The sequence below is a fragment of the Falco punctatus genome, assembly GCF_963210335.1.
Source record: "Falco punctatus genome assembly, chromosome: 7".
Classification (NCBI taxonomy): domain Eukaryota; kingdom Metazoa; phylum Chordata; class Aves; order Falconiformes; family Falconidae; genus Falco; species Falco punctatus.
In genome coordinates this window covers 9,692,704-9,704,465 of record NC_137587.1, presented here as the reverse complement: position 1 = coordinate 9,704,465, position 11,762 = coordinate 9,692,704, and the positions used below count along the sequence as shown (strand labels likewise).

Sequence of the window (11,762 nt, the reverse complement as noted above, 5' to 3'; positions counted from 1 at the left end):
CACCTAAATGCACCCTGACAACAGCCACCTCCGCACCGCTTTATGTCTCCCGCTCCAGGAAAACGCGGTGCGCTCCCCAGCAGCGGCCCCTGGGCACCCACCGCCGGGACCACCGGGATGGTGGATTTGGGCACCTGCACCCCTCCGTGCCAGGCGGCAGCGCGGCAGCCAGGAGCCGGGAGCTGGGAGCCGGGCCGGCTGCACCGGGCCTCGCCCGGGGGTCACCGCCACGGAAAGGGGGCCACCGCCTCGGGAAGATGCTCGCCCGGGGACCACCGCTGCGGGCAGGTGCTCGCCGAGGGACCACCGCTGCGGGAAGGGGACCATCGCCCCGGGACGGCGCTCGCCCGGGCGTCACCGCCACGGGAAGAGGGCCACCGCCCCGGGAAGATGCTCGCCCGGGATACACCGCTGCGAGCAGGTGCTCGCCGAGGGACCACCGCTGCGGGAAGGGGACCACCGCCCCGGGACGGCGCTCGCCCGGGGGCGCAGGCAGAGCTGCGGGCGCCCGGCCCTGCAGGGGGCGAGGGGGGTCCTACCGGCGGCACCCGGTACCGGGGGTCCCCGCACCTGGGGTCCCTCCCAGCCGAAGCCGGAGCTGCCGCCGGTAATTAGCGGCATTAGCGGAAGGAAAGTTGCCGGCTCTGATCTGCCGTCCCGAGGCCACAAGGTCCCCGGGTGTCTCCGTCCCTTCCCAGCCCGCACTGCTCCATTGCACGCCGGGGCGGCCGCCCCCTCCCGCGGCCGCGGCCGCCCCCTCCCGCGGCCGTCCCCTCCCCTCCCCTCCCCTCCCCTCCTCCCCTCCCTCCCTCCCTTCCCGCCGGCCGGGGGGGGCTCCCGCTCGTATTTACCAGCAAATGATTAATTGTTGCTCGGCGCTGGCCGCTAATGCTGCTAATCCGGGCGGCTGCGTGTTCGGCCGCTCGGCCGGTGCCAGGCCCCGCGGCGGAGGGGGCGCCGGGCCGGGGGCTCCGGGCTGCGCCCCCGCCTGTAATTACTCCCCAGACAAATCTGCGCCAGCAGAGGAGCGGGGAAATCGCTGCCCATATTGCAAGGGGTTGCGGCCCCCACCCGCGGGATAATTTTGAGACTCAAATCCCAGCAAAGACCTGCTACAAATTGCTGCAAATTAAGCTGATTTTGCCCCGAATGAGGGATTTTCTGCTGCAGATCAGCCCTTCCCGGAGCTGATGAGGTGGGGATTAGGGAAGGGACTGAAATCAAAGGGACAGGATGGTGCGGGAGGGGGGAGCCCGACAGGGGAGCCCAGCAGTGAAAGTCCTGGAGCATTAACACTTATTGATTTCTACTTTGCTGACATTTTATTCTATTACCAAGTTTCCGATTAGCCTAAACTAGGATCCATGACAGCCGAGGCAGGGTGCAGAGCCCCGAGGGGCGAGGGGCGCCCGCTCTTTGGCTTCGCACCCGCTCAGCCCTGCGAGCATCTGCTGCGAGCAAATGCCACCTTCCAGGGGCTGCCTGGCCGCTGGCACGGGGGGGGCTGTGGGGCGAGCTGGCCTGGTGGCCCTGGGGGGGCTGCAAGCTCCAGAGATGTTGGTGCTTTTGAGGGGAGGAAGGGCGCTTTTTCCAAATTCCATCTCCTTATAAACCCCACGACCTTTAACGTTACATGTGAGGGGGGTAGCCAGCTCACCCCCTTCTCAACATCCGTCTGTCTGTCCATCTCTCCATCCCTTCTCTCCCTCCCCCCTCCCTCTGGATCCTCATTTCCATCTGTTTAAACAGCAACAGCACTGTGCGTTGCAGGTATTTCAAATTGCACCATTAAAGATTTTATGTTGTGGATGTTAAAATTAAAAAGATATATGTGCAAATAGTCACTATGAATTTAATCAACTTGATTTAATACTAATAGGAAACAGCAAATGGAATTTATGACTCAAAAAGAAGTGAATTTTTTTAAATGAATACAAGTACTTTGTGCAAAACAGAAAAAAAATCCCAATCTGAAGAGTTTATTAGAGTCTAATCCCCCAACAACAACCGAAACCGGGGCTGCCCACCCAATAATCCTGGCTGCCATTAAAATATTAAAGATAAATCTAATCGTCTCTTTATCCAAAATAAGCGACTTTTATGTGGAGAGAAAATGTCTAACCCTTTGGGAAGAGAATTACTCCTAATGCATCAAATGGAATTCAGTCAGGATGGCAAAACTAGGTTTAAAAGCAAATGAGATGGTAATAGAGATAAAGGCCAGTATAACAAATTAAAAATACTCATTTACACGAATTAAAATCCCTTCTAAAAGGGGTCTGAGTAAGGAGGCCGCTGGATGGTCTTGGTCCTTCTTGGTACACAGTGGCTTACGCAGCCTCTCTGGATGCAGGGGAAGGCAGGATGTGGTGCTGAGTACCTGTGAGGAAGAAGTTTTGCTCCTGACCGCACCTCCCAAGGTGGTTTTTACCCACGTCCTGCATCCCCAAACCCAGGCATAGATGAGGTTACACCAGCTCAGGTCTTCTGGATAATTGCCTCTGGCCTCTGCATCCCTGCCCCATCTGATGCCATGTACCTGGGATGTCTCTATTCCACCCACAATCTCCAGCTGGAATGCTGGATTCCTTTATGCTCCAGGACTTCTTAACATGGCACAGCAGCTCCCAGTGTCACCCTGAGCTGACGGTGGGCATTGCAGGGTACCCAGCCTGGGACCTGAGTGATGGCCATCTACAGGAAAAGCCTGTTGAGGGGGAGGATCCCCAAGGAGCTCAGCCAGCTGGTCTCCCTGAGCAAAGTCACCTCTGGGACCTGGAAACCCTGCTTGCCCCCAGGGTGGTTATGTTGAGCACAGAAACCCTGAGCAGAGCTCTAGAAGCTGTGAGTTTCCCCTCCCTCCCTGCTACCCAAGCAGCATAAAAGGAGCGGGGCAAGACAGAGAGCAAACCTGTCCCTGCTGCTGGGGCACCTGCATTCCCAAGTCCCCTGCCTGGGCAGACCTAATGTCCTGGCCACAGTGCCCCTTGCACCGCTCTGTGGGGCTTCTCACCCTGTGGATGGGACAGGCATGACCTGTGCTCTGGACCCGCAGGAGGGGACAGGAACCCGTTGCGGGGGCACGGATGTGGGTGAGGGCAGCACAGCAGCTGCTGCTGGGTGCTGGGTGCTGGGGGGGGTGGGGTGGGGGGGAGCTGCTGCAGCACCCTGCCTCCTCGCACAGGCACTAGGTGAGGTGAGGAAGGGCACAGCTGGTCCCACCACCTTCTTAGATCATTTTGAGATTGTCTGGGATCCCCAGCTTTGGAACCTCCAACATCTTTGTGGGTGCAACAGGAGGAAACATCCCACCGGGGGACTTCTTCCCAGTGCTGCAGCCACCAGTTAAACCCAGCCCACAGCACGGTCCCGGGCAAAGTGCTGTTTGCAGTGAGTTATAGCCCAGCACATTTGCCAAAGCTGGGAAGATGCTGAGTTCCCTCACAACCAAATTCATGAAAGACATCTGGTATATCCATAAGAACAAGCCTTTACCTGCTCAGACTTCTCCTTCCAGTATGAAACACAAACTTGTTTCTGAAGTGAGAAAATGAGAGCGAAATTTAAACTGTTCCCATTAGCAATGTGGGACATGGACAAGAGCAGTTCTCTGCAGTGCTGGAGCTTCAGGCTGCTTAGATTCCCCAGCATAATTTTATGTTCACTTCATAATTTTAAGATTATTGATGCAATTTTATAGGCAATATAATTTTTTCTTTAGTTAATGCTTAGGGTCTGGAAAACAAGCTTACTTCATATAGGAAAAAAGCCATTCATCTTCCCAAATTTGATCATTAGGCTTCATCCTTGGTAGAAGGCTTCTGTCTTCTGAATGGCAGTGGAATAAGCGATGTTCTTGGCATCTTGACTTCTTATGCATAGAAACACAGCAATTACAGCTCATAAGGACCTTGGTAGATCCTTTCCCCAGCTGTAAGTGGGATCCACAATACACAAACCAATCATTCAAGATGTTTGTGTAACCTGTCCTTATATGTCCCCAATGAAGTTTCTCCAAGATAGGCATCCTATCCTAAAGCCTGTCCTAGAGAGGATAAGCACCCTGTCCTAATATTCTCCTTACTGTTAGAGAGTTTCTCCTAATGTCTTGCTACAGACTAAGCTATATCCCATAACTGTCTACTGTATCTACTATACTCAGTAGATATAGTGGACGATTTTGGAAGCTCACCACTGCTACTTTTTTAAATGTATTTGAAGACATGATTGTATCTCAGTCATCTTCTCTCTAGACCAAAGAAGTCTGTGCTTTCTGAACGTCTCATTATTTTTCTCTGCTCCCTCACCAATTAGTCCAGATCTGTCTCGAAGCTCAGTACCCAGAACAGGTAGAGCGGGGTACAGCCCAGGCCATGGACTGGCTAGAAAGTTGCTTTAGATATTTGCCTTTATCTTGTGTACTCTCCCCAGTATGGACGCTCACCTATGGGCAGAAGCTGGATCCAGTAATATTTTCCTATATATTTATTTTCCTTAAAGGCTCCATGCCCTGGAACAAAACTAGATGTCCCCAAACCCATACACATACTTTTCTTTAAACAAGGCAGACTATTTTGTCACTTAATGGTGGAAAGGACACGAAATTGATTCCCAAATTTCCTTTTTCTCACAAACCAAGAAAAGGGCACACTTGAACACTTGATATTGTTAAAGGAAAATGCATTAGAGAAAATCCTTTGGCACAGCGTATAATTTACCTATGGTACTTATGTGCCAAATCATTATTTAGAACTGAGCAGCACACCTCACTGAAAAAGTGGCATGAAATCAAATGGCTAATGAGGTGGCCAACAGTCACAGTGGATCGAGTGAATCTCTATATACATTCATGGCAGCTTCATTTAGGATAGCCAGGTCAAGCATCATCCCTTTCCTGTGCCACATTTTAGCTGGCTTGAAAATTATCTCTGCTGAACAGATTTTAGTCTGCTTGCTTGTACCTGGGTATAGCCCATGTGTGGTGACGTTTTTACTTTCTAACGAACCGACACCAGTAACACTTGAAACTGGTTGAACAAAAATAAGCTTGGTTGCTCTGGAATGGTTAAAAGCATCTCTCCACTATGGGTCTAGCTTGGTATAAAAATCACAATTAAAAAAAAAAAAGCTTATTTCAAAAGGAGATAGAAACATTTATTCATTGCATAGTATTATCTTTTATTTTAGGGGATGGGACAGAGTGGCAAGAAACCTCTGGTGTTGCCCCATCCAGCACCGCCCGCTGTCAGAGAGAGGAGGAGGGGTCAGATGTGATGGGGCACTGACATACAGTACCCACTCCAGATTGACCCAAAGGGTTAAAAATTTTCCCTCTGATTTACAGGTAACTGGGAGTAGCTGATATATTCAACTAACAGAAAGCCTTGGCATCCAGCCCTTACCCCTCAAGCAGACCCATGAGTTACCCTGTGCTCGCCACAGGAATACTGCAGGACAGAGCAATGGCCACCGGTGCGGTGTGGCTGAGCCCCAGCAGCTGGCACATGGCATGAACGGAGGTGCTCAAGCACAGGGGACAACCCACAGGAGAAATACAGATGCATCTGTGAAGGTGAGTTATAATGGAAAAAAAGCAAAATGCCAGAAGGGCTACACAAAGTGCAGTCCTGGCTCTGTCAAGCGTCGGTGACCAAGGCACTGCTGACTGCAGCAGAACAAGGATTTTACCCAGGGGTGAAGAGGTGCAGCTTGAAACTACCAGGATTGTTCAGAGCAGGCAGAAACGGAGAGAGAGGTCTGCTCTCAGCTGCAGTAACTGAGCCAGCAGCTGCCAGCCCAGGGCATTTAGCAATGGGCATGACAGGTGCCATAATCTCCTTGTCATCATGGACAATATCTCCAGTGATTATGCAGAAATCGATGTACTGACATGTAAAGAGATATGTTCAACAGGACACTGGAATAGACATCAGAAGGCTTATTTTTTTAGATAGAACATATCTAACAGACAACGTGAACTCCATAGACTCCAAGATTTTAGGGTCTGAAAGGAGCATTACAACCTTCTAGCTTGAACTTCAACATAAAATAGGCTACAAAACTTCACCAAAATAATTCCTGCATCAGAACAATAGCGTCTGGATTAGTTGTAGAGCATCTCTTAAAAAGACTTTCAGCCTTGATTTGAAGACTGTATGCGACAGAGAGAATCTACAGCATCTGTGGGTAGGTAGCTCTAGTCACTCTTTGTGTCTTAGCTGTTTTTATTAAGACAGTATTCTTGCCGTGTTAGCATTATCATGTCTTATATCCATCTACAGTGCAACATATGGTAGAAGGATAAGACAAAAATCTCCGGTGCCTGTGACTTCAGTAGATCACAAGTGGTGCCCAAAGTTAAAGGACACTGCTAAAATAAAAATGTATCAGGAGAAACTTCAAAGTATTTTTTCCCATACAGGATTTGAAAGGAGACAGGCAGGAGCTCCACGGACATAGGGCAGAGCTGTATGGCCACTTCCACTGGGAGAACATGCAGAGGAGACCGAGACAAGTGATGCTGTGCTGGAAGGACCAAAAAGCCATTGTGGAGAGGATGGAAGAGCACAGGTGAATCAGGTCTGTGACCTGCCGGTGTGAATCTGCTGAAGTTTTTCTAGACAAAGAGCAAGGCAGCTTTGATACAGATGCTGAAAGAAATGATACACAACACACTTGTGTGATAGAAATGGAGGAGAAGTGACACTTCTTTGTAGACTGGGGGTGTGATGACAAACATTGCTTCTACTGGGATTCAGGATGTCCATGGGCAGAGAAGGAGGCTGGGAGAAAGTCAAGACTGGATGAAGGACCAGGTCAGCCCAATACGTGTGTTCTGCATGAAGGACAGGTTTGCAAACAGAAATGAGAGAAGTGGAAAAGTTCAGCATCAAGGATAATGCAGCAGAATGATGGAAGAAAGCAAAGGATGAGATGGATCAGAAAAACGTGAGAGGAAATGTTGCCAGAGATGCGTCACAGAGGTATTGAAATATAAGCTCTGTATCCTAATAACAAAAGCTTGCAGGTGGGCAAAGAAGACAAGTGAAGGCATACTGAAAAGCAGCCAGACACTGAGTTCTGCAGCACAGCCACCAGAGACTCACAAAGAGCTTGGCAAAGGGGGGCAGAGCTGTCCTCACAGCTTTGAGGGCATGGTCAGGATAATGGAGGGCCCTCCAGCACCCCTAGGAGAAATGGAGGTGAGGGTATGCAGGGTACCATTGGGTGGCATTCCACTTCAAATCCAGCAAGACACCCCAGTGGGCAGGTGATGAAGTGTTTGGAGCAAAGAAATGAAAACACCAAGAAACTCCAGTGTCTATCAGCAAGACCCTATGTCTAATTCTTTACAGCCTGGCAGTGCTCAGAGCATTAACGTTGTATCACCTACAGTGCTTGCTTCGAATGCCAGTCAAGGTGGCACAAAGTGATAGAGGTGGCATGCTGTAGAGTGGACCTCAGGCTGACAAGCCCAAGTTGGGCTCTGTGGCAGTACTACTTGAGCTAGAAAAAGTCACCACACTCAGATAACCCACAGCCCTGAACCTGTCCTGGCGTAGGGGTGCAGAGCTAGGTCTGAAGGAAGAAGGGGAGGAAGGCTGGTGCACAAAGGGTGGTGAGAACATGGGCTTGGGTTGGAAAGCCACCCCTCTGCATCCTCTACACCCTGTGTGAGCCCTGGGCAGTTCTGTAGGCACAGCCACAGCGTGCACCTCCTCACACTGAAGCTGGTACCAAATAGAAGCAGTTGCGTCATTCCCAAGCACTTCAGACCTGGTAGTCTTGGTTCTGCAGCAGACTGCAGCTTGGGGCCATGTAACCCAGATAACACAGTGCTGCATCGGAGATGTATGCGGAGGAACTGTTTCTGGAGATATTTGAATCAGTTCCTGGAGAACATGAAAATTAGAAAAATCACAATAAAGTTTTGAATAATTTATCAGCAGCTTGAAATTTTGCCCTAACAGACCTGGTCATGCTGAGGCAGGGCTTGTGTAACTTCAGGTCGAATGCTGGGGCAAGAAATTGCATACCATTCCTGGGGAGCCCCAGGAGGGTGGAAGAGAGAGCAAACCCTGCAGTAGCTAATGCAGGCAAGACACAACACACACCAACAGCTGAGGTGGTAGGATGGCTTGTGGCGTATCTGACAGGGCCCATAGTGCAACATCCTACCTGCTAGGAGCGAAGCCAGCTGCTCAAGGTCAGCTCACTGATACAGGCTGTTGGTAGGGGAGATCTCGAGGGAACCTCAGTAGGGGGTTCCCCCCTTCTTTGCTTGGCAGCTGCATTTAAGCTGGGGCTTTCCCCCCGGCTCCTGCCTGAGCTACATTGCAGCCCTGCCTGTGCCTGGCCATGCACCCCGCTCATCCGGATGCCCACCCAGGGACTTGACTCCCTGGCTTGAACTGGGATCTGCCTCATCCCCACTGGGTTGTCTGGTGATCTGGATTGGAAGCTGAGCCTGGCTACTTGTCTGTAAACTGCTCTGCTTGCTTTGCTCAGGTATGGTGGGATGGGGCCCTGGCTGGGGCCATCCTGCCCTGATGGCTGCATTATCACACTTGGCTCTCAGCTCCTTGTCCCTCAGGGACCAGCCGGTCCCTGCAGCACCCTGTCAGTCTTCATTCACCTCTTATGAACCACTTCCATCTCTGTGGAGACACGAGTTGCTCTACAGCCATGGCTAGGAATATCTGAATCACCAAGTCGGTGCAATGACTCCCTCCCAGCTCCGACAGAGACAGCCTCAGAAACACCGCCGTTGCAGTGCAGGTGCCCGGGGTTTGCTCAGGGAAGGCATGATACTCAGCATCTGCAGCAGTCCCAACCCTTCGGCAGGCCAAGACTCTAAACCAGGATTACCAAAGTATGCAGGACATGGCCTGTGGGCAGTCCAAACCACCTGTGGCCACCCTGGACAGATCCCACCAGTCCGGGAGGCAATTCCCAGCCCTTGCTGTGCCATCACACACCGGTCACTGCAGAGCCTCACTGCAGAGCCTCCTCCGGAGACCAGGAGAGCCTCCCCCCCCACCAGGAAGGCAGGAGCTGTTTGGCCTGATGGACCACCCCAGAGGTCTGCAAAGCTGAGAAGAGGAGGAACTGGGGAAGCTGCTTCCCATCAGAGCTGAGGTGGAAAACCAGCTTTTGGGGCTGATCTGGAGCTGCAGTCCCAGCCCAGGCTTGGTGTCCCATGGACTAAGTGGCTCCCACGAGCAGACTCCAGGGGCCACGCTGTGGACTATTTACCACTCCCAAGGCACATGCTGTGGTGGAGCTGCTGCCTCGGGCTGAGCAAAGCAGGGGGTACTTCAGGCTTCCTCTTCGTTTCATGTCTTTGGTCGAGGTAGGCCTGGCAGGGACGAGGTGTGAGGTGTGTGGCATCTTGCCCAGGGGTGGTGAAAGGTTAATGAAGAACCGTGTGGCCCAGAAACCCACGGGCAGGGGTGTCTGGCGAGGCCAAGCGACTGTTTCACCACCTCTGACAGCGTGAAGCCGGGTGTTTCTCCAGCACACGGTGCTTCCAGCTCTACATTTTCAAGGAACGCTTGCTCGGCTTTAATCCTTAGGTTTCCTCCCTGCGCCCTTATTTCCCTGCTGGCCACGTATTTATCTCGGAAGACGGGATGAGCGAAAAGGCCGGGATGCCGGCGCTTCCCTACGCGGCTGCTTTGTGCATCCCTCCCCCGGGGCCGGTGCCCCGCGCCGTGCGCGGCCAGGCTGGAGCCGTGTTTATGAGGGCGCGGGTGCCCCCAGCCCCCCGAACCCCACCTCCCGCCGCGGCCGGGGGCGACGCGGGGCCGGGGCCTGCCCCGCCGGGGCGGCCCTTCCCGGCGCGGGGGCGGTGGCGGCCCCAGCCCGGCGGTGGGCACCGGCCCCAGCCCGCCGAGCAGCGGCCCCGCCGCCGCCGGTGCCGGCTTTTTGGCATCCCTAATCGCGGCTGGCCCCTGTGATTGGCTGCGCCGCTCTGACCCCGCTCGGGCTCCCGGCTGGGCGGATAAAAGGGGCCTGAGCCGGGGGCTCCCAGGCATTCCCGGAGCGGGCACCAGGGACCGCCGGCCGCAGCATGACGGGCAAAGCGGGCGCGGCGCTGGCCCCCAGCCTGCCCGGTAAGCCCAAGCCCGACGGCGCGGCCGCCGCCCCTGCCGCCCCGCCGCCGCCGCCTCCGCCGCCCCCCGCGGCGGGGGCCAAGCCCAGCTCCGGGCCCACCCCTCCCCGCTGCACCGGCTTCGGCATCCAGGAGATCCTGGGCTTGAACAAGGAGCCGCCGTCGCACCCTCGGGCCGCTCTGGACTCGCTGCCCGCCGGGCACCTGCTGGCGGCCCGCTCCGTGCTCAGCCCCGCCGGGGTGGGCGGCGTGGGCATGGGGCTGCTGGGGGCCGGCGGCATCCCCGGCTTCTACACCCAGCCCACCTTCCTAGAGGTGCTCTCCGACCCCCAGAGCGTCCACCTGCAGCCCCTGGCCCGGGCCCCCGGGCAGCTGGACAGCAGCCAGACGGCCAGCTCAGGTAGGCACGTCCCCGCTCCCCGGGGACCCCGCCGCGCCCCGCCAGCGCCGCCGGCAGCCCCCGGCAGCCGCCGGCAACCGGCGCCCCGGCGGAAGGCCCCGTGCCCGGCGGCGGAGCGGCGATTTCGTTTCGGTCCCGAGGAGGAGGACGGCGGCCGGCCGGCACAGTATTCCTCCTCCGTCCGGGGCCGCGGCCGCGGTGCAGTGGCACGGCCAGGGGCGACCGGCCCCGGAGAGCGCGGAGCCCCGGCGGAGCGGCCGCTCCGCGGCCCCAACTCGTTGCCGGGGAATTACGGCCGCTCGGCGTCCCTTCCTTAGACGGCAGCGGCCGGCCGCAGCCCTGCCCGCAGGCCCCGCGTTCAGGCTGCCTCGGGTCCCCCCGGAGCGGCCAGGCGGCAGCGCCCGGCCCCGGCGCCGGGGGCACCCCCCAGCCTCCTCCCGGGAGCGGCCGGGGCCGTCCGAGGCGGTGCCGGGCCGGGGCTGTGCCCGGTGCCCGCCGCCCCCGCCCGCAGCAGGGCCCGCCGAGCGGCACGGCACCGGGGCCGGGCGGGTGGCGGAGCGCCGCGGGCAGGAGCGGGCCGGAGCGCGGGGCCAGCCCCGGCCGCCGCGGGCACAGCTGCGCGCACCGGCATTCGGGTCCCGGTTCCGTCCCTGGCTGCTTCTTCGGGGTGAAGCCGGCGTCTCCCTGCCCGTAACGTCGCCGACCGGGGCAGCCCGGGGGAGCGAGGGGCCACGGGCAGACAACCGGTCCTCCCGTTTTTTTTTTTTTTATTATTATTATTTTTTCTGGTAGCTCCATAAACCTCAGTTTCTCCCTCCCCGCTCCGGTGTTTCTGCGGGGAAGCCCGGGATTCCCGGGCTGGGGAAGGCGGCCGCGGGTGCCCGGCGGCGGGGAGGGGGCTGCAGCGGCCCCATTTTCCTACGGTTTTGTTGAGCTTGCGGGGCTCTGCATTTTTGCAGAGAGACAACGGCAGCCCCGGCAAAACGACTCCGGGGGACAGTGGGGAGAACGGGAGCCCGGTCCCGGCCCGGAGCCTTCCTTGGCGGGGGCGGATCGCCCCGAGCCGCCCGGACCGGCACCGGCGGCGGGAGCGGGAGCAGCGCTGGGGCCGCGCCGGGCTGGAGGGAGCGGCCAGCGGCGGGCCCCGTCCGCGGCGCGATCGCAACGAAACCTTCGGCCGGAGCCGCCGGAGGGAGCGAAGCCGCCGGGCCCGGCCCTACCCGGGGGTCTCCGGCCGGCAGGGAGCCC

At 56.5% G+C, this 11,762-nt stretch overlaps 1 protein-coding gene across 2 annotated transcripts in view; it reads left to right on the top strand.

Annotated features, from left to right (window-relative positions):
• Nucleotides 1-800: 800 nt before the first annotated feature.
• Nucleotides 801-11,762, top strand: part of VSX2 (visual system homeobox 2) — a 34,648-nt gene continuing 23,686 nt past the window's right edge. Inside the window, exon 1 of one of the 2 annotated variants that reach the window (XM_080395320.1) lies at nt 801-10,514. In XM_080395320.1, coding sequence (XP_080251446.1) covers nt 10,073-10,514 — 442 coding nt within the window. In that variant the 5' untranslated portion in view covers nt 801-10,072. The remainder of the gene's footprint in view (nt 10,515-11,762) is intronic. The other variant, XM_080395321.1, reaches the window with a different exon arrangement.